This window comes from Trichosurus vulpecula, chromosome 9 (genome assembly GCF_011100635.1).
Source record: "Trichosurus vulpecula isolate mTriVul1 chromosome 9, mTriVul1.pri, whole genome shotgun sequence".
NCBI classification, from domain to species: Eukaryota; Metazoa; Chordata; class Mammalia; order Diprotodontia; family Phalangeridae; genus Trichosurus; species Trichosurus vulpecula.
In genome coordinates, this window is record NC_050581.1 from 31790191 (window position 1) to 31811690 (window position 21500).

The following is a 21500-nucleotide window of genomic DNA, read 5'->3' on the forward strand; positions in this document are numbered from 1 at the left end:
CCAAAGATTCCAGGAGATGACTAGATCTCACACCACAACCCTTTTACAACACTTCAAGCATCTCTGCTCTAGATGTAATTTTAAAATAAGGTGTGGTTCCTGTTGCATTACCAAAGGTTTAAGTCCAATTCATGAAATAGTCTCAGTAAGTAGACATAAGCAGTGGAATAATTAAAATATTCCTACCATCAACAAGTACTATTATTGTCCAGGGAGGATAAAGAACTCTTGAAGTCCATACATTGAGGAAGGAAGGGTGGTTCTTTTTTCAAGTCTGAAAGTTTTGGTTCTGCTAGACAAGCAGCAGAATTTCAACCATCCTTGCCAAAAAAAGCACATTTGTAAACTCTCAGGGAAAATCAAAATAAATCAAAATGACTCTTTTTTCACTTTGTCGACTTTAAAAAACGTGAGACATTCAGGTGCCTACAATGCCCTAAAGAAGATAAGAGATGATTGATCCATGCCCTCAAGGAGTTTACAATCTATGATAAAGGGTTGTTTGTTTTCTTTAAACTCCAAGTATGGGTTCATTGTGTACTTACTTCACTACCTACCTCAAGTTTCAGCCACAGTTTTGCTCAAAAAAAAAATTGCTCTCACAGCTGGCTAGATTTGGAATTACTCCACCATAGCTAAGAAAATTCTCAAAACTGGATTGGATTTCCAATAGATTGTTACCCATTTCCAATACAGTGGAATGAGACTTTGCTTCTAAAACATTGAGTATAGTCTGGAAACTATGTCCCTGGAGCCCCAAAGGTTTGGGTTCATTCTGGACTTTAGAGCAATGGTTCTCTGGAAAGACACTTACGTTGAAGTCATATAGCACACCAAAGTTCTGGGAAGTTGCTTCTTCAGCTCTTGGGACTGTTTTCCTAGGTAAACTTCCATATGGCAAACCCCATAATGCCTGTATAACAGATTTTGAAACAGTAATTAGTGACATGACGTAAGAAACATAGACAACCCTCATTTATTTTTTCAAGATGTATTCTTTCATTTATTTGAAAACCACTTGTTAAGTGTTTGAAGCACTAAAAAGAATAATTTGCATGATCCCAATATTTTTAATGGAGAGGCAGTTTCTAATTTTTAAGGCTGTCAGAAATGACTCTGCCTTCTGGCCATAATGTAGTATACTGTGTTCTCAAAATAACTGCAAAGTTCATTTTAATTTATATCAGACTTTAGGGTAGCAGTTCTTAACCAGGAGTCCATGAAATTAGTTTAAAAAATATTTTGAGAACTATAATTCAATATAACTGGTTTCTTTTGTAATCCTATTATTTTATGAACTTAAAAACATAATTTTAAGAAGGCATCATCAGACTCCTGCAGGGAGAAGACACACAACAAAATTTAAGAGCCCCTGTTCCAGGAAGATGCTGAACTATTACCGTAGGAGAAAGTGAGATCATAAACAGTCATAGATTTAGAATGGGAACTAACCCTAGAGGTCATCTAGTCTTTCATTTTACAGATGAGGAAACTCAGGTCCAGAGAGGATAAATAACCTGTCAAAGGTCATACAGGTCATAAGTGGTAGAGCCTTGAATTTGAATAATAGCCAGCATTTATGTATAGCACTTTAAGTTTTGCAATGTACTTGATAAATATTATATTATAAATATTTCCACAGAGCCCCCTCTAGATCTGATTGACCCTTTGGAACACCTGCTCCATAACTTAATGAACTTCCTTGAATCTAAAACATTTTCCTTTCTCACTCTTTCCATCTACTTTCTGGCATTCACTGAGACTGACTCCCTCCTGATGAACTGAAACTGCTTTCCAACCACCATTTTCAGCCCTGACTACACTTTTTCTAATATGCCCCAAGTCACTGGTCATATTTGTGAAGTTGGAATATTTCTGGCTCCTCATTGCCACTTCCAGACTCTCCCTCTACTACCATAACTCAGCAACCTTTCCTTCTGAGGTTCAACTTGTACAAATTTATCATCCAGTACAAATCCTGGTGGCCATTATCTACTAATATACTGGATGTTCTCCCTCCTTTCTCAATAAGTTTAATGTCTGACTGTCTGTCTTTACCCCACTCCCACCCTCATTCTAGGGGACTTCAACATGCATATTGATGTCCTCTTAAGTACCTTAACTTCCTAGGTTCTTACTCTGCTCAGTTCCCAGGACCTATTCCTCCACTCCACCTCAACTACATACGGAGATGGTCTTATCCTTGATATTGCTATATTCCACAAATATTTCACCTCCATATTCATGTACTCTGAAATTTCTTTATCTGATCACAATCTTTTATCATTCTCTCTTTTTCTGTGTCTTTTAACCTCTCACCCTCTTCTTAATTCTCACTGCAAGCTCCAAATCCTTTTAAACCCCCAACAATTTCTCAGACCATGACCACTTCATTGACAATTCTCTCCCACCTTCCCAAACTGAAACCTTTCTTAAGCTGAACTTTATACTATCCTCTATTCTAATCCCGTGCACCCCAGTCCTATTGGAGATTATAGAGGCAACTAGGTGGCACACTGGGCCTCAAGTCAGGAAGACTTGAGTTCAAATATGGCCTCAGACACTTACTAGCTATGGTCCTAGGCAAGTCACTTAACTTCTATCTGCCTCAATTTCTTTGACTAAAAACAGGAATAGAAATAGCACCCATCTTACAGGGTTGTCATGTGGATCAAATGAGATAATATTTGTAAAATGCTTAGCACAGTGCCTGGAATATAGTTGGTACTAAATAAATCCCTCTCTCTTCCTTCCTTCTTTCTTACTGCTTATCAAGATATGTCATGGTATGTCCAAACCTAAATTACTGCTTTCATCTGCCTCCTTTGCTCCTATTCATACACTGCTAAATGGAACTGGAAGAAGTCAGAAAATTATGCTGATTGGTCCACTACAAATTTCATTCTGCACTAGCTAACTAGCTATCACTAGCTAGCTATCAGTTCATATCTCTCTTTCCTTTCTTTAAATTCTTTGAAAAAGTCATCTATATACTGGTTGCCTCCACTTTTCTTCTCAGTCTTCTAAACCCGAATGTACTGACTTCTGACTTCATCATTCAAATGAATCTGTTCTCTGCAAATTTGTTAACAATTTCTCAATTACCAAATTTAATGGCAATTTTCTAAATTTTCATTCTTCTTGACCTCTCTGGAATATCAGACACGATTGGTCAACTTCTGGATATTCTCTCTTCTCTGGGTTTTCATAACATTGTTGTCTTCCTACCTGTTTGACTATTCCTTCTTAGTCTGGACCTTTTTCTTTCTCTTCTCTACTTTGATGATCTCATCAACATCTAAGAACTAAGTTATCATCTCTATAAAGATGATTCCCAAACATATATCCAGCCCTAGTTTCTCTTCTGAGATAAAATCCTACATATCCATTTCAAACTAGATGTCCTATGCAAACTCAACATGGCCAAAATAGAACTCGTTAATTATATCCCCACCTGTAGTCCTTTGATCTCTCTAGTATTCAGTTTCCTTATCTGTAAAATGAGGAAGTTGGATTCAATGGTCTCTAAGGTTCCTTTCAGCTCTACATTTATGATCCTATGATTCTTAGCTTTTCTGAAATTTCTTGTTTATGAAGGTATTACCATCCTCCCAATTTCTCAGGTTTTCAATCTAAGTGTTGTTCTTTCCTCCTCACTTGGACTCACCCTACCTGTCCAATCTGTTGTCAAGTTTTGTCATTTCACAGGATTTTATTTGTGTGTGTGTGTGTGTGCACGTGTGCATGTGTGTATATACGTGTGTGTATGTGCGTTTCTCATCACTTAGCAACCACCCTAGTTCCAATTCTCACCTGCCTTCTAGATTATTACTAAGCTTTCTCACCTGGCCAAATACAAGCTCCTTGAGGGCAAGTCCATTATCCTCCCAGTGATTTAGCTTCTTCATTTGTTAAATAAAGATAATTCCTATCTTACTTTTGAGGGTTATGATGAGGATCAAATAAGATCATAAGGGTGAAATTGTTCTATAAAGTTAAAGCTATTATTGAAATGTAAGATATAATTTTTACCCAAACTAGTTCATACAACTGAACAATGATCCCTGGCTACAGGAAGTGGGGTGTAAAATGTTCCATCATTTTGAGATATAGCAAATTTCTTATAGACCATAGGCATTCAATAAATATTTGTCTATCTAAGTTGAAGAAATGTTTGTACTAAGCAAAATATTTTGAAAATATTATATACTATCACTTTTCTTCTCCTATGAAGTGAGTCATGCATCTTTGGATAATCATTAGACAATTAGTTCTAGTCAAATTTATGCAGACACCGCATTTTGTCTCATACTCTGAACTTGCCCTGCTTTCCTCCTCACATTAGCCCAGCTTATTCACTTTCCTCCCCAGTCTATCTCCTTTCCTGCCCTACTTCTAGACTTGTGCTCAGCTTAAGTATGACTTCCCCCCAACCCCACCTTCTGTGTGTCTGATTTCTTCAACGGATTTTCTCTAGGAAAATAGAAACACAATAAGCCACTCTTCTTTTCAAAATCAGAAACATATATTCTTGAGGTCATTAGTAAGCAGATCCCTAAGGCAAACTTGTCCAAATGCCCAAAGTATTTTGACATCTCTATATTACCTGGCAATCATCTAATTCTTCCTTAAGGATAAAAGAAAATTCCTTTTGAGAGCTAATGGTCTAGTGAGAAACTTACTTAATGTGATTTCCAAATTAGTAATCATAGTCTCACCTCAGGTAACATGATAAGGCTAAATGTGAGTACAAAGAGAACCATATTCACTCCATACATCCACCGCAAGAAATGAAAGTAAGAGGCAACTGATGACCCAAACTGGCCTATAGAAAAGGGAAAAAAAGAATCAGAAAAAAAATCTTATTTTTCTTACCATGCCAAGACAAAGTTATAACATTTTAGCTCAAAATATCACATCTGTTCTCTGACTCCAAAGCCAGCACTCTTCCCGTGTTCATAGGTGTGAGTGGAAAGAATATTTGGCAACCAACCCTTTAAACTGCTTGTGCAGATATTCCCTGCCTAGTTCTATTCCACCTTGTGGAACTTGTGTGAGCCTACTGCTAGGCACGTATGACTTATCACCAAAGGATTTAATACTGTGGAAAAACGAAGAATTCCATCACTGGCTGATGAGTCATTTATGGATAGGAATTAGACCTATGATTTTACTGGTATAGCAAACTCTTGGGTGAGAAACTCTTTTTACCTAAGCAAGTGAGTATCTTATCTGAAACTTCTAGTTTCAGAGAGCTCTCAAGAATTGTGAGAATATGAGTAATTTGCCCGGTGTTACATAGCCAATATGTGCCAGAGGAACCATCTAAATCCAGGTTTTCCTGGCTCCAAGGCTGTCTCTCTACCTACTGCCCAACATGGTGATGTATGCAAGAGGTGCAACACATAGCTCTGGCTCCCTCTTTTCCTTCCTGGTAAGTCAGTAAGGCAGGACTGTTTTAAGCTGCCTACATAAAGTTTGATTGAGGGGGTAGTTGGCCCCATTCCCCTGCACAGCCTTTGCATCTTCCATCTCTTTGTATTTATTCTTTCCTGATCTTAGGTAAACAAGCATGCTAATATATCAATTAATTAATAGACATTTATTAAGCCCCTACTCTGTGCCAGACACTGTACTCAGCATAACAAAAGAGACAAAAGACAGTCTATACCCTCAAAAAGCTTACAATCTAATGGGGGAGAAACCTGGAAACAAATATATACAAAGTGAGCTACATATAGGATAAATAGGAAATAATTAAAAGTAGGAAGGCACTGGAATTAAGAACAGTGTGGAGAGATTTCCTATAGAAGGTAAGATCTTAGTTGGGACTCAAAAGAAGCCTGAGAGGTCACCAGTCAGTATTGAGGAGGTAGAGCATTCTGGGCATAGGAGACAGGGAAAATGCATGTATCTATACCTCTATCTATCTATCTATCTATCTATCTATCTATCTATCTATCTATCCATCTACCTATCTACCTATCTATCTACCTATCTATCTCTCTGTAAGACAAGAAATAAGTTTGAATTTTGAAAGATCCAAAAAGCCTGGAAGGCCTTCAAGGACACATCTGAGGTATTGTCAGAGTTCAGTGGCTGTTAACAAGGAAATTGTCTACACTAGGAGTTGAAAGACACCTAAAGGACAAATAAATTCAGAGAGTCACTGAAAGAAGGTGGCAGCTTCAAGGAACATAACCGCTCAAGATTGAAAGAAGTGCCAGTTTTGAACTTAAGGAAAGAATTGATCCTCAGAGCCTGTATGAGCAACCTAGTCCAAGGAAAGCTGGAATGAAAGAAGGGAATTTTAAGCAGTACCAGGAGTTATGAATTACCCATTTTTTGCTACACATGGTCCCTACATGTCTATCTCACTACTAATTATACTCTTCACATGAGCCCATTCATCCCATGGGTGCCGTGTATATTTTCCTAAGAGTGAGCCATGGGTTTTGAAGGGGAATACTTTGAACCGACTGTTCTCGTATTTTCTTAGTAAATGCCTTTGCTAAAAGCTGATTGAGTCCATTGATTGATTGTTATTGGGAAGCACACGAGTGAGGGCTTTAGAACTATAGAATGTGGAGAGTAACACGCACAGGATTAATTGAGATATCAGTCACCCCTTTGGGTATCCAACCTGCAAATGTTCCTGCCAGGGCAAATTGCAGGAGTAACAGCAGAGTGGGTGTTGTACTTCAAACAAGGGAAAGCTGTGCTCTACTTTGTCGCTCATGCTGTTGTTGCCAGTTTGTTACTATTCAAAGCTAAGCATTTCTTCTCACAGTTATACAATGCCTTCATCCCAGAGAACCACTAACTCTAATTCCGCCTGCCAAGTTCATGTGTCCACAGGCATTATTTTTCAGCAGCTGTGTGGGAGAGGATGAAATTTTCCAGTAACTTTTACATTCATCTAGGACTTTTGGGTCATGGAAAGTTCTCTTTCTTTATTTAATATTATGGCTAAGTGAAAGGAATGAGACAGCCTACTGAAACTCATATTAGCACCGCCCCCCAAAAAAAGATGAGGAAGAAGAAGAGAAATAACAACAATAAGGAGAAGAAATTAGAAATTTTTTAGCTTTATAGAGGCAAGTGGTTCTGTGATAAATACCATAAGTTAAAGAAGAATATAGATGTTAGTTTCTCTCTAGGGTATTTAATAAAATTAAATAGTTCAATTTGATTCAATAAAATTAAGTGCCTAGGCACTAAGGAAGCTAATAATAATAATAATAAAACAATATTAATAATAAGAATAAGAAACATTTATTGTCCTCGAGAAGCTTACATTCTAGAACACCAGAAATATGATGGTCCCAACCAGCTACAACTTACATAAAGTGCTTTTTTCTGTCCCATCGTACATCACCATGTTCATATCTTTCTTGTACCTTGACCCTAAAAGTTAGTGTAGGCAAAGGAAATTTCATTGCCTATATTGATATCATGCCTAATTCCCTCTACAGGAAGTTTAGGACACTCTTTTAATAATCTGCACTTATTTTAATAACACAAAGATGCCTTTTAAAATTTTTTATTTTTTTTTTTACCAGAAAGGGGTTTGAAGGGTTAATGAAGAGCAAGCCAGTATGGGAAGGTGGATAGCAGACCAGTCTTAGATTGAGAAAGAGTTGGGTTTAAGTCCTGCTTCTGGGGAAATACGGGCGAGTAAGTCATTTAACCTCTCAAGACCTCCCGGGCAACTTTCTAAAACTGTTAATTACAGAGAGTATGGCTATTTGCATCAAAGGAGGAAGTTTCCATAGAAGTTGTATCTCCATCTCACAATTGTATCTCCATCCTCCAAAAAAAAAAGGATAGGATAGGATAGGATATAATAGGCTGATAGAGTAGGAATACTGATCAGTGATCAGTAGCTCTAAATTCATGGTCCAATTTATGATCATAATTGTATTCCTGCTTGAGAAATCACCAGAGCATAATTTAAGAAAGGTACATCTGTATCTTATGTCATGGAAGTGTAAGAAGTAAAAAAGAAAATCTAATAGCATCTGGTTTTGATAAATATGACAAACCACTGTAACCAGACGCATTATCTGAGATAACTTTAATACTAGAGCAGCTCTGCTCCTCTTTTGACATTTGATCATTTAGTTGGCTCCCAATGATTTCATATCTTTTCATTACCAGGTTATCTATTTTCTCTGATAAGGACCCAGTGGGCACTTAATCAGCTAAGGATGCCTCATGGCTCAGGTCACTCCATGTTTTATTGAATGCAATGGACTATAAGTGAGCCTGCTCACTGCTACGGTTATCCAGGGTCAACAAATTCTTACCTAGAAACAAAATACTTTTGTGCAAGGTTCTCCTCCAAGAATAAGTAAAGAGAATGTATTAAGTGGTCCCAAGCTGAATAAAATAATCTCCTTGAGGACTCAAGTTACCCCAGAGCAAATCATATTTTCAAGCTTTAACCTTAAGGATCGACTAGACCAACCTCCACATTTTACTGATGAGGAAGGAAACTGAGACCCTGAAAGGGAAAAGCACTATAAATCATATATTGTGATTTTCCTTGGAGGAGTCTAAATTCGTGGTGCAATTTATGATCATAATTGTATGTCTAAAGACAGAAAAGAATCACGCAGTTTGAGTATATATGTTGAGATTTACATAGGTGGAAGGTGATCCATCAAAATACTGCAGTTTTCTTTGAAATTAGGAAGGATAAATATGTTATTGTTGCTCAGTTGTTTCAGTCATGTCCAACTCTTCATGACCCTATTTGGGGTTTGTTTGTTTGTTTGTTTTTTGGCAAAGATACTGGAGCGTTTTGCCATAGGATATCCACTCTACAGGTTATATAGGCTTTCCTTGATTTCTCTGGCATGAAGGATACCAATGGAGAACTTTGACTGTCCTAAAGAAGTACAGAGTCCAAGGCTACATACAGGGTTGCACTATATTAATAATACTTTCCTGACCAGCTTGCTGAAGACCCTTGATGCTATCCACTTGTCAACCCTTGCCATAGGACCAACTGAAAGGAAAGCAAAATTGAATGTGTAATTATAATGATCAGACTTATTGCTAGATAAATCTTGAGGATATGTGAATACAGAAGCAAGGGAGTATGGGTGTGGAATATTGAATACACTGTCAGACAGGGTGGATGTGTTGCTTATTTTGCTAATTTTTTTCTTTTCTTTTTTAATCATTGTTACAAGAACAGGTTTGAGGCGGGCAGGGGAAGATATTCAGTAACAAATATGATATTGGCAATTGTGCAGATTTGTTTTGCTTGATTATTTTTATTTGTTACAAGACTGGTTTTTCTTTTTCTTTTTTTACAGAGAGATGAATTGGTGGGAGGGGGAACCAGTGATAATATTATCAAAACAAGAAGAAAGAAAAAAGGGTTATTGAAGCCTTTTTTCAAATGCACAAAAGAGAATAGAAGGAAGGTCAGAAAGAAACTCAGACAGGAAGAACATATTTTAAATGTTAAATATATGAATATTAAAAGTTTAAAAAGCAAGCTATACATAAAGAAACTCACAGTTTTATCTATCATCCTCTTTTCCTCTTCTATTTGGTAAATGAAATATTATTTTTAATTGATATGCATTAAATTCAGAAGAAAGATAAATTTTTAAATAAATATGGTGTAAAAAACCATTAATATTTTTAAAAGATGGGCAATTATTTAATCTTCTCCAGAGTGGCTGAAATACTAATTTGGGTTTCAAATCAGGTATGCTTCCCAGAGGCCAAAGTGTCAAGGGTCTTTAGCAAGCTGTTCAGAAAAGCATTGTTAATAAAGAGCAACCCTGTGGGTAACCCTTGGGCTTTGTGCTTGTGCCTTTCACGGTTTAGCATGCCAATAAAACCCTCTGGCATTCAAAATACCATTCAGTTTCCTCAAGCATCTCTGTGAAGAGCTCTGGGGCACATGTTTTTAATTTTTTTTTTTAATGAGGTAGGTGAAGGTCAGAGAGGTTCAAAGAGGGCCTAGCCCATAGATTCTCAGCCACCAGTGGAATGGCAAGGAATTTCTAACAACCAAATACCTTCGAATTTTCACACAACAGTGCCTTCCAGCTACAATACTTTAAGTGAAGTTATTAAAAGATTAAGTGCAAAAAAACCCCACTATGTAGGCAATTTATTAAGACAGACATATTTTCTAGGATCTTGGTGAATACCTATTTTTTCCCATCTGACATTTTAATGGTTTGCTATCCAGTAATCATACAATAATCTGGTAATGTTATCATGGACCTATAACTAGATGAAAACTTAGAGGTCATCTAGTCCATCCCCTTCATTCTACAGAGAAGAAAACATGCCCAAAAAAGTTAGTTATATGACTTGCTCAGAGTCATGTAGGAAGTCGTAGAGCTGGGATCAGAAGAGAAGTCTCACTGATTCCAAATCGAAGGTTCTTTTCATGGCACTATGCTACCATTTCAAATGTGATCTTTTACTTTGTGTGGGACAGTAGCTTCACCCAAAATTAAACTCAGAGGCTTCTCAAGTAGAAAGTAGAAATGAATTTTATTACAATCCCACGGGAAAGGGCAGTCTCTGAACCGATAGACAATCCGTAGGGAGAGGGGCAGTACAGGAAGTAAAGCATGATTATATACCCTAGCACATTCCATCCCCCTCCCACCACTGACCTTCACTATCATTGGCTGAGGGTTTGGCCATACATTCTAAGTGCAGAAATCTACCCCAGATATGAGGAACAAGGAAATACATTTCCAGCCAATGTACACTCATATAAGCATTCTATTCCTTATTTAGCAAAGCTAGTGTGAAGGTGGCAGTTAGCGAAAGGGGAAAGGCGGCCCTAGGGTTCCCATAAGTCAAGTATCTATGGTGAATAGAAACTTGGGCCTAGGGTCTGAACTACTTTAGTAGGGTGTCCCTTTTTGGGAAGCCTTCAATCCATATCAATCAATAACAACTCTTAAGAACAATTTTACCCTTATTTGGTGAGGATACAATTCGGGGGATTTTTAGTAACTCAAAACTTGGTCCTAGCTGTCAATCAGAAGCCCTGAGCTATGTCGAAAAGTCCCCAACTCCATTTATCCCACTCAATTCACAGAAAGGCTGAGACCCAGATTCCATGAGAGGTCCTCACTATCCCACTTGCTCAGACATCTAAAATTGACAGCTGGCTTAGTCAAGTCACTCATACATCCAGATTCCTTCTTCAGTCCATCTTCTGCAAAACTACTAGAATAATCTCCCAAAGGTTCAGGTATGACCAAGTTAGCTTTCTCCGGGGACCTACTCATCTTCTTTCTCCTATTGGGTGCCTTTTCCTATCCTTCAAATTTCCCTCCTCCTTGAATTATATTGTATTTATATATCTGTTAAATGTTATTTCCTAGGTAAAATCTAAGTTCCTAGAGAGCAGAAAATATTTCCCATTTTGTATCTGTAGCACCTGCACTGCATTTAGCAAGCAATTAACAATATTTTTAATTGAATTAAAACTTCTCAGTGTCAGTTTATGCATTTGTCTTCCTTTGATGGAATGGCTTCTACACCAAGCCTAAGAAGTTAATAGTGTATAGATCTTTATGCCTCATCTCAGCTATCAGTCAAAATAATATATTCTTCTTGTGAGTTTCATTTAATAGTTCTGGAAATCAAACCTTGTTTGTATAGTTAAAGAGATGTGTGCTTGCATAATAACCTCATGCAAAAATCAGTAAATATGCAAGAAATCTAGGAATCACTGCCTCATGCCATCAAATCATTACCATTTCATTATGACTAATTATGGTTTAAAAAATGCCCCTGATAAAAACAATCTGTAGCTGTTGTGTGTGGTCATAAGGATTGTGGGATATATGAACCTCTACCTTCTTTGCTCTTCTGATATGCCATAGGCATGCTTTTCAGGAATAGATGTTAAAAACTATCCTTTAAAATTCTCTGTAATACAGCTTAGTTTTGTACAAAGGAAGCAATGCCTCCATTATAGGTGAATTCAGGGCAACCTAATTTGGAAATCTGACTAGATAATGCAGGTGGGAAAAGCTCGTTCTTATCTAAATAGTTCATTTTTTCTATAGCTATCCAGCTATCCAGAAACTGAGATCACTGGAGACAGGAAAGGGGATGGAGGAATGGAGGAAGGGTACTCTGTGCAGCAGCTGGCTCAGGTCAAGGATGGGGAAATTGAAAGCTCCGTAACAGTACTTACAATAATCTTGTTAGATTCAGCTTTATCTTTAAGAATGAATAGTTTCATTATTCACAAGCATTTTGTGTGAAGAAATTCAGGGGAAAATAAGATGGGTGGATAAGACCCAACCTTGAAGAAGTGGCACAAGATTGATTGATCATTTACAGGATTGAGGTGGAGAAGGAGGGTCAGTGGGAGATGGCCTCCTGAAGACTACACTTATGCCAAACCAATTGAGATTAGGTCAAGGTCATCAGAAGTCAAACTAAGTTATTGATAATAAACAAGTTCCCCAGGATTGTTTCTAGTATGAAGAGTGAGCCCACACACGTACTGGAACCTAGACTTTGGCAAAGATGTTACAATGGGAATGAAAAAGAAACAAAACAACTAAGGTTAATGCATGTGTGGCGTTCAGTGGGGTGAGTAAGGAGCAATGTCTGTGAGCATGACAGGTATGGGAGCAGCAAGGAATGCCTCTTATGGAAGTGTTACATTCAGAGGTAAAGTTAGATATTAAAAAGTTTGAGCAGCCTAACATTTAGGCTGAAGCTAAATGGAGTCATTAAAGCAATTAGATAAATCAAGCTTTTCTCTATTAAGGTTCTCTCTGGACCCCAGAAGGTCATAACAGAGAAAGTTGGAAAGTAATAACATATATCTGAAATTCATCAGAAAATAGCAAAACTATCAGAAAGGAATTTGGAGATTACTTATACAAGCCCTTTTCATTCCTGGAGGAAGAAAACAAGTGGCTTGCCTAAAAATCACATTCCTAGTCAATGCAGCATCAGGAGTAGAATTCATCTCCCTCTAAAGCCAGTGTTCCTTCTGCTAGAGCACAATCATAGATCTGAAGGTTGTGAAGACAATGAAAGTATTATCTGGTGTGCTCCATAATTTGCGGTGAAGAGGCAGCTAAAAGCTTTCACTGTATATCTTTTGTTTTGAAATGCTTGAAATGTCACTTGAATGATATAGTAGAAAAAGCATTGTACCCAAGTCAGGACAACTGGCTTCAAATCTGCACTCTAGCACCTACCAGTTCTGTGGCTCTGAGCAATTCACTTAAACTTTATTTTAGGCTCAGTTTTTACATCTTTGAAAGGGGCACAATGATACTCACAGCACCTGCCTCAACAGTTAAGAGAAAAATGTTTTACAAACTAAAATACTGCATCACAGATTTAGAGCTTAAGGTTTGTCTAGTCAAAGTATTTCATATAACAGATGAGGAAAGAAAAATCATGTGACTTGATGAAGATCACACCAGTAGTAAATATCATGACTGAGATTTAAACCTAGACCCTATGACTCCAGTACTCTTTCTATCACACCCCAGATTAATGAGGTATGATTAATCTGGTAATTTAAGTTATTTCCATTTTAAAACAAGAGACAAGATCAGAGACCAAAGAAAGAGACACATTGCTAAAAGTTAGCCAATCATATCAAGGAAGTAACATCTGGGTTATCTTTCCATTGAGTCACTATTTTAATTACATGTCATTTTATTTAACCAGCAGGAAGTTTTCTTTCATGATTTAGAGAGGAAGGAGTGTGTGTGTGTGTGTGTGTGTGTGTGTGTGTGTGTGTGTGTGTGTGTGTATGGGAAGGCGGGGGGCAGGAATCAGATCTTATTCAAAATCCCTGGATATTAAAGCTTTGGGAAATTGCAGTAAGGTGACTGCTTGATTTGGCCTTTCAATAAAACTATTTCCATATTTTCTTGAATTCCCTTGTTAATTAAGGAAATTATTTATAGTCTGCTAAAGAGCAGAATCCAAAGCACAACATACATAATGATGATTTCAATCACTTCAATGAGGAGAAGACTCATGGTGACATAATTCAGGTCAAATACAATGAACATTGGTTCTAAATGATAGAGATTGGGAAAAAATACTCCTATACATTCCATTGAAATGGTAAGTGATAAGAGTGGGAAGTTACATTTGCTGGCAGTTGTCTTCTCTCTAGATTAGATGCTTTTATACTTTTTGAAAGGGCACAGTGCATGATGTAATAGATAGAACATTGATCTTATAACAGGAAGATACCCATTGCCTGTGGAACTCTGAACAAATCACTTAACTTCTCAGTGCTCTAGAAATCTCTATAACCTTTTTAGGTTATTTATAAGTCTTAGAGAAGGTGCTGACACTTACTTGTAGGTTTCTTCATGAGGAAGTTTCAGATACCAACGAATGAAATCACAGGTCTAGTCCACCACATCCCTATCTCTACTAAGGGGAAGACCAGTATTGCTTACTAAGAAGTGATGTGTCAAAACAAAATTAAAAATTTTTAAGTAATGGAATCTGCTTTAAAATCCTGGGATACTTTACTGATGAAACTTTTTGATTAGAAAATGAATTTTCTCTATTATCTATACTGCAGCTTCCTACCTTATCAATGTTTATTATATAGCAAGAATTTTAAAATGAGTCCTAAAATAGACTCCCTTCTAAAAAATGCATTGTTAATTATTAGGATTACTGTATCATGTTATAGATCACACACATTTAATGTTATATTCATCAAAAGAATAAAATCTCCGCTAAAACAACCACATGATGAGTTGCCATTGCACATGGCACCATTCAGCCTGTGCAGAGCAGAAGTAACACAGAGTCATATTAGAAAAGTTTTGCTTTAGTATGAGAGGGTGGAGCTAAATGACTCTTTCTCCTGGGCTGCTACATACTCAATATATATAGTTATTTATACTCCAGGAAGCTTCATAGCATGAAGGAGATGACTATAAACAGATGGATTTTTTTTTCCTTTTTTCTTTCTTTTTAATGGGTCAAAGACAGGGAAAGACATTTGACAAACTTGGCAAGTTTGGCTCAAATTAACGGTTTACCCTAGACAATCTCACTTCGTCTTGCCACCCCCCTCCATCCAGGTTTAAAGAGCACTTACTTTCAACAGCTTTGATTTTATTTTCCCATGGTATACATGCCTGCTTGAAGATTTCAAAATCACGAAGAAATTTTGCCCATTTCTGAAAAGAAAACACAATTATTGGTTCTCAGATTGTTGAAAGTCAAGTCAAATGGAGAATGAATTCCACTAAGACTACAAGGAACATCAAGTGTGTGAACTAATGGACTGCCATGGTGCACTGAACCTTCTTGCAAAGTAAGAGGGGACAGAGCAGAAAGTTCCAAACTCCTTTACCCATTACCAACCCTTATTACAAGGCAAAGATACATCTGGTCAATTCAGTGGAGGAGAAAATAGTAGAGAGTAGATTGTAAGCTAGCTGAGGGCAAGGACTGTTTCCTTTTTTTTTTTTAATAAAACCAATGCCTAACTTACCGCCTGAAACATAGTAAGCTCTTAATAAATGCTTGTTGATTAATTGTTTGAATAATAGTTTTAAATATATAGTCTGAGGGGGAACATCTTTATGTGGCTAAGATATGAACTAGGGAGCCATAGAATGTCAGACCTAGGAGGAATCTTAGGGGTCAACCAGTCCAAATCCCTCATGTGACAAATGAGGAAACTGACATCCAGGGTTGGAAGTGACCTGGATCAGGTCACATTGTGAGTTAACGACAGAACAAGAACAAGAACTCAGATCATCTAACTCTTAAGCCTTCACTCTTTCCACTATCTACGCATTCTTTGTCAGGTTTGCAGATGTGCAGAGAATTCCAGGGTTACATAAAACTACATGGACAAAACTCAACAAAACTCTTTGACAAGAGTCAAAGCTATGGTGTAAAACATGTTAAAAGCAGGGAAATCCAAAGTCATGAATTATTCTCCGCTTCAAACTCAGCTCCAGAAGCACCTTGAAGATGTTCCTGATTCCCTTCAGCTACTAGTTAGTGCCCTCCCCTCCAATACTGCCTTGAATTTATTTGGTATGTATTCAGATATTCACATCTAGTCTCCCCTATTAGAATGTACATTTTCTAAGAGCAGTAAATGCTTCACTTCTGTCATTGCATTCTCAGAGCCTATTGCATAGTAAGGACTTAATGAGAGCTAACATTTCTATAGAGCCAACTATGTGCCAGGTAGAATGCCAGGCGCATTGTGATTATTATCTCAGTTGATCCTCACAATGACCCTGAGAGGAAGGTGCTACTATTGTCCTCATTTTAAAGATAGGGAAACTGAGGCAGTCATAGGTTAAGTGAATAGCCCAGGGTCACATAGCTTAGTAAGTGTCTGAGGCTGGATTTGAACTCAGGTACAGATACAGGGTTCTATTCACTGAGTCACCTAGCTGCCCCTTGATTGAATGCTCAAATGATTAATTGATTCAGCACGGATTAAAGGGCAGAAATTAGTTTGAAAGTATAAGCAGCAGCAAGGGTGTACTGGAGCCTACTCCAAATGGCTTGAGTATGAGTATTTACACTTCAGAAATCTGCAAATACTATAAATCAGGATTTGGTTTATTGTTTTGTTGATTGTCTAGAGCTAAGAAAGTGATAGACAAAATTTTAATAATACAATGAAACAAAAATGTGTACTGTGTGCATTTTTTTCCCCAGAGAGTCAGTTGTTAAGCATTTATATAGGGGAATATAGCATTACCTCTGGCAAGCAGGAAAGGTTGCCTGATAATTCAACTGGCAAATGGAAAAAGGGGTAACCCTGGGTGTCATGTATAACCTGTGCCTGGAGATACCATCGTAACTAGCTAATTCTGCACCTGCAACAAAAATATTCTATCTTGATGGTATGAACTGCTTGGGATAATGATATAGGAGATATATATTTTTCTGCACCTTTCAGTTTCATGTTCCTGAGGAAAATGCCTCACTTGCCTAACCTCTGTTATGATTGTGCTTGAGAAAAGCAGATTTGAATGTCAAACAGTAAACTCCTTCAGAGTAATAATAGTGTACTCTGCTGCTATCATTTCAGTTGCTTCCTCTTATGGAAGCATCAATGGTATAAAACAATTTTCACAATAGAGAAAGCCAACAAATCTGAAAGTATGGGAGAAGTGGCCTAACCTTTTAGGAATAACAGCCATTTAGGTCGTGTGGCTTCCTACCCCATTGAACCATGTGGCCATAAGAAAACTATTACCATCTCAGAGAACTTTGTGGAAGTTTCCCCACAATCAATAGGTTCGGAGTTTTGAGACACTTTAGAGGTGACTTTGTCTAACTTTCTCATTTTACAATGAAGAGAAAAGAGGTTCGGAGAGGTTGAAATCTGACTAAACTAGAGTGTGAGGATAGGATAAGGACAGATTGTGTTTGTCTTTCTTCATGTCCCTAGTGCTTAGCAAAGTTCCTGGTACTTAGTAGGCACTTGAGATGTTTGTTGGCTTGATATTCCTTGACACAGAGAGGCATTATGGTGCAAGTGTCTGGATCTGAGGCCTGAGGACCTGGGTTTAACTCTTGTTTCTGGTGGTTTGTCGCTGTTGTTTCTTTTACCTTGGGCAAATCCTCTAATCTCCCTGGGCCTCAGTTGCCTAATCTGTAAAATGAGAAAATTTGACTTCAGAGGTCCCTTCTAGCTCTCGATTAATGATTCCCATGAACAGAAGCCCAGAGACATTAAGGGATTTGCCCAAGGTCACAGATGTAGACAGCAGAGTACAGAAAGAAGAGAACTGGATGTGGAATCAGAAAATGTAGGTTCACTTCCCAAATCTGCCACTTGCTACCTGTGTCATCTTGAGCGAGATACTTCTCCTCTCTGGGCCTCAATTTAGTCATCCATAAAATGAGGAACTAGGAGAACCAGATGACCTTCAAGGTTTCTTCCAGCTCTAAGTCTGTGATCTAAGTGGCAGAACTGGGACAGAACCCCAATCTTCTGATTTCAAACCTGATGTTCTTTCCATGAATACTACTAACATTTGGTTGGTTTTTTTGAAGTTTTCACATACTTTATTTATGATCTGATGAAAAACTATCTTCATGGATAAACATCATCCATAGTGCCTTTTATTCCTTCTTTTCGCTAGCACCATCATTTGCCTTTGCAGTACCCCTGACTTTCTTCATTCTGTTCTTGTGTTCCTTTCGCTGCTTTCTTGATGTCTTTTTCTTCTCATACAGGCCATGCCTTGCAAGTCTGTGCTTTGGTTCATTTTTCTTTGCATAGTCAAGGGAATTGTAAGTCATGCCAAAGCCTGTTGTTTTGCCACCACCAAGTGGATTCTGCATCCAAAGACAAAAAATGACGTCTGGAATTGTCTTGTACATCTTGGCCAGTTTTTCTCGAATTTCAGTCTTGGGCACTGTGGCCTTTCCAGCCTGAAGAACATCTATAACCATCTGTTTACGCTGAAGAAGTCTGTTTGTCATGAAATTCCTGGTTCTGATGGTTACAGTGTCATTCATGGTGGCAGCTGACTCCTCAAGCAGCAGGAGAGGGAAATGCTACTAACATTTGTAATAACATTCAGGGTTTCTTTGACAGGAAACCTAATATAATACTCAAAATGTACTTACTGTCTATTGTGCTATTCTTCTTCATTCTGCATCCCTTGCCCCACAAGGCTTGATTCCCTAGTCAGAGAAAAGCTAAATGGTCTTTTGGTATTCAAAATGTAATGAAAATAGACTTGGACTCTCTCCTTAGCTCCCGAGGGGTGAAAGGGACAGTATTTATAAAGTGTTTAATTAACAGGAAGATGTAGATTCATCCTTCACTATTGAAAATCCTTCTATAAAAATACTTACTTTTTTCATCATCATCTTGAATGCAAACCATCGTTTTCCCTTTCCTTTTCCAAGTGCCCCTTCATTTGCACTTACAAATTCTTTGGCTTCCCTTGCAAGAGGAAAAAAAACATATGAGAAGGGGAGGAGTATAAGGTGATGTTACATTAAGATGGAAATTATCTCCCCTCAACTAATTTTGAAAAAAAGCCAGAGTTTCAGATGTAACAATGTCTTTCTGACATTTGAAGGACTCTTTCTATCAATGGCATGGTTATAGAGGAGCTACCAATTCCACCTTCCAGGCTGGTGGTGTTGGTTGTTATTTGTACTTACCTTCCTCCAACTTAGATACTCTCTAGCCAAAAACTGACTAACATTTCCACACACTAGAGTGAAGAAGACCTCGACGCCATTATAACTCCTAAATCCCAAGGCTAGGACTGAGATGGCATTGGTCCGCAGAAATCTGACTAGGTCTCTAGTCATCTGTCGTCTAGAGAACCAGCACCAGAGATAGATTTTTCTGTGTGAGAGATCGGAATTTTGTGGCCTTCAAAGATGAAGTTCTCCAACTCATTTTGAGAAGGAATAGGCTAAGAGAACATAAACTTGCCTATAGCTATCTGATGAACCATGTTATCCAACTGACATAGCTACTTCCACAAAAACTAAAGCAAAAAGGTATTTAAGGAAAAAAAAAGGAAAGTCATAATATTCCTAACTTCTTTTGGACTTGTTTTCTAATTGTTACTAGGACGCTGCTTAATTTTCAGACCCTGAACATGTGAGCCTGTGCTTATTTTAATGGCTAAATATAACACAGAAGGACTTTCAGGCTTTCAAATTCTACCTAGGAAGAAAGACCTATTTTTTTCAGGCCCTGTGACTTATAAGCTGTTATAAATGACACGAGGACATATCTGAAAACAGCTAAGCAGGCCTCTGGTACTCTATGACTTTACCAATAAAGGAAATGGAAGGAGAAGTTTCTACAGCATTCTGGCAGTTTGTGTGCTGATTTTAATGCCAGATTCATTTCCTGGCTTTTGTATTTTTTTTTTTGTTGGCAGAAACAGGAAAGAAAGTTAGGGCAGACTGACATCAGAAAAATGAATCGCCCATCAGTTTGCAATCTAGAAAAAGGTTGCATTAAAAAAATTTTAAGTGGCTTATCCAATTCTGCCTAACAACATTTATTCTTGAATTTTGGGTTCTTTTGAAAGTATGCTGTGGCAGGTTGGGGCCAGATTCCCCACAACTCAACTATCATTTTATTTGAGCTGGGCTGATTTTAGTTATGTTTCCTCTCAAATACATGTTTCTGCATAGGTAGGGTTTTGGCCTGTGCCAAAAAATGAATGATTCATTGGCACATGAATTGAGCCTATAAAAAGAGAAGCTGAGTGGAGGTTTTTACTCAAAATTACAATGAATACATAGCATGTATTTCTATATGCAGTCATTTGAACAAATAGTCAGAGAATTAGTAGTAACTATAATTATTGGTAGTATATATAGAATAATTTTACATGTATATCTGTGTCTAATGGTAACCATCTCTAGAGTGGCGGGGGTGAAGAAATTTACATGATAACTTTATTATATATTTAAAAGGAATAGCAAGATGGATAAAGTCTGACTTTAAAAAATTTAAATCTTCACACTGTGCTGTTGTTAAAATCAAAATGCTGCATCTCCAAAGAAGGGGGTAAGAAGTGTCAGAAGTCTCAGGAATGGGAAGGGGAAATAAAAAGAAAGGAAGAGGGAAGGCTGACTAGAAAATGGATTTGCATATAAAACTTCCTCACAGATAGTGGCTTCAGGATGTCTTCTGTTTGTTGTAGGGCTTACCGATAATTTTCATGCATATCTACACACATTTATAAATAGCTTTTAAACAGTGCTCCATCATTTAAGGGTTAAATGATTTGTCCGATATGACATGGCAGCAAGTAACTGTCAGAGGCATTAAATTGAGGTCTTCTTGATACTAAGCCTAGCATTCTATCTAATGCTAATCACTGCTCTGACACATCATTACATAATCATTTTAGTATTTTTAATTGTATTTTATTTTTTCTAATTACATGTAAAGACAATTTTTAAGAGTCATTTTTTAAAAATTTGAATTTCAAAATTTTCTCCCTCTCTCCTTTCTCTTTCCCCCAAATGGCAAGCAATTTGTTATATAGTATATAATCATTTTAATGACAAAAGGTGTCTGACGTGTAGGCCAGGTGGATTCTGACCCTTTAGGGAAGTTCCAGATCCGTAAAGGTTAAATCAAGAAGCAAATAATCATAATCATAATAATACCTTCACACACACACACATACAAAACAGTAAGGACATATGTAATATTAATTAAGGTGGGACCTTTTTACTGTTTTCTCTTTTGGAACACTTATTTAATCAAGTGCTCTTGATGAGTCCAGCCTTTGTTTCTGATGACCTCCTTGCCTCAAGGGAAAGCCTGGTTTGCATGGGTCTGAGTGACATGTTTGTGATGCCAGAGGCTTTTAGGCCACGTGGGTTTGAGTGGCACATTGCGACCCCGTTTGACCCTGAACAAGATATATAAACCCAGAGGTTGGCGTTCTCCCTTGGGGCTCTCAGTCACTGGAAGAGTGGAGTGTGACTTGGGGAGACTCTGGGCAGCC

General features: G+C 37.6%; 2 protein-coding genes across 2 annotated transcripts in view; both read right to left on the reverse strand.

The window, feature by feature from the left end:
* Positions 1-21500, reverse strand: part of TMC1 (transmembrane channel like 1) — a 160538-nt gene that overhangs the window by 74608 nt on the left and 64430 nt on the right. The window contains 4 exon segments of the mRNA XM_036739525.1: positions 815-913; positions 4719-4825; positions 15110-15191; positions 18859-18949. Coding sequence (XP_036595420.1) covers positions 815-913; positions 4719-4825; positions 15110-15191; positions 18859-18949 — 379 coding nt within the window.
* Positions 18118-18516, reverse strand: LOC118831477 (40S ribosomal protein S24-like). The gene has a single exon (XM_036738845.1). The coding sequence runs from the start codon at positions 18514-18516 to the stop codon at positions 18118-18120; it is 399 nt and encodes a 132-aa protein (XP_036594740.1).

Bases quoted from the DNA above. Each gene is read 5' to 3' on its own strand.
- LOC118831477 (XM_036738845.1), bottom strand. From the start codon at position 18,516: ATGAATGACACTGTAACCATCAGAACCAGGAATTTCATGACAAACAGA.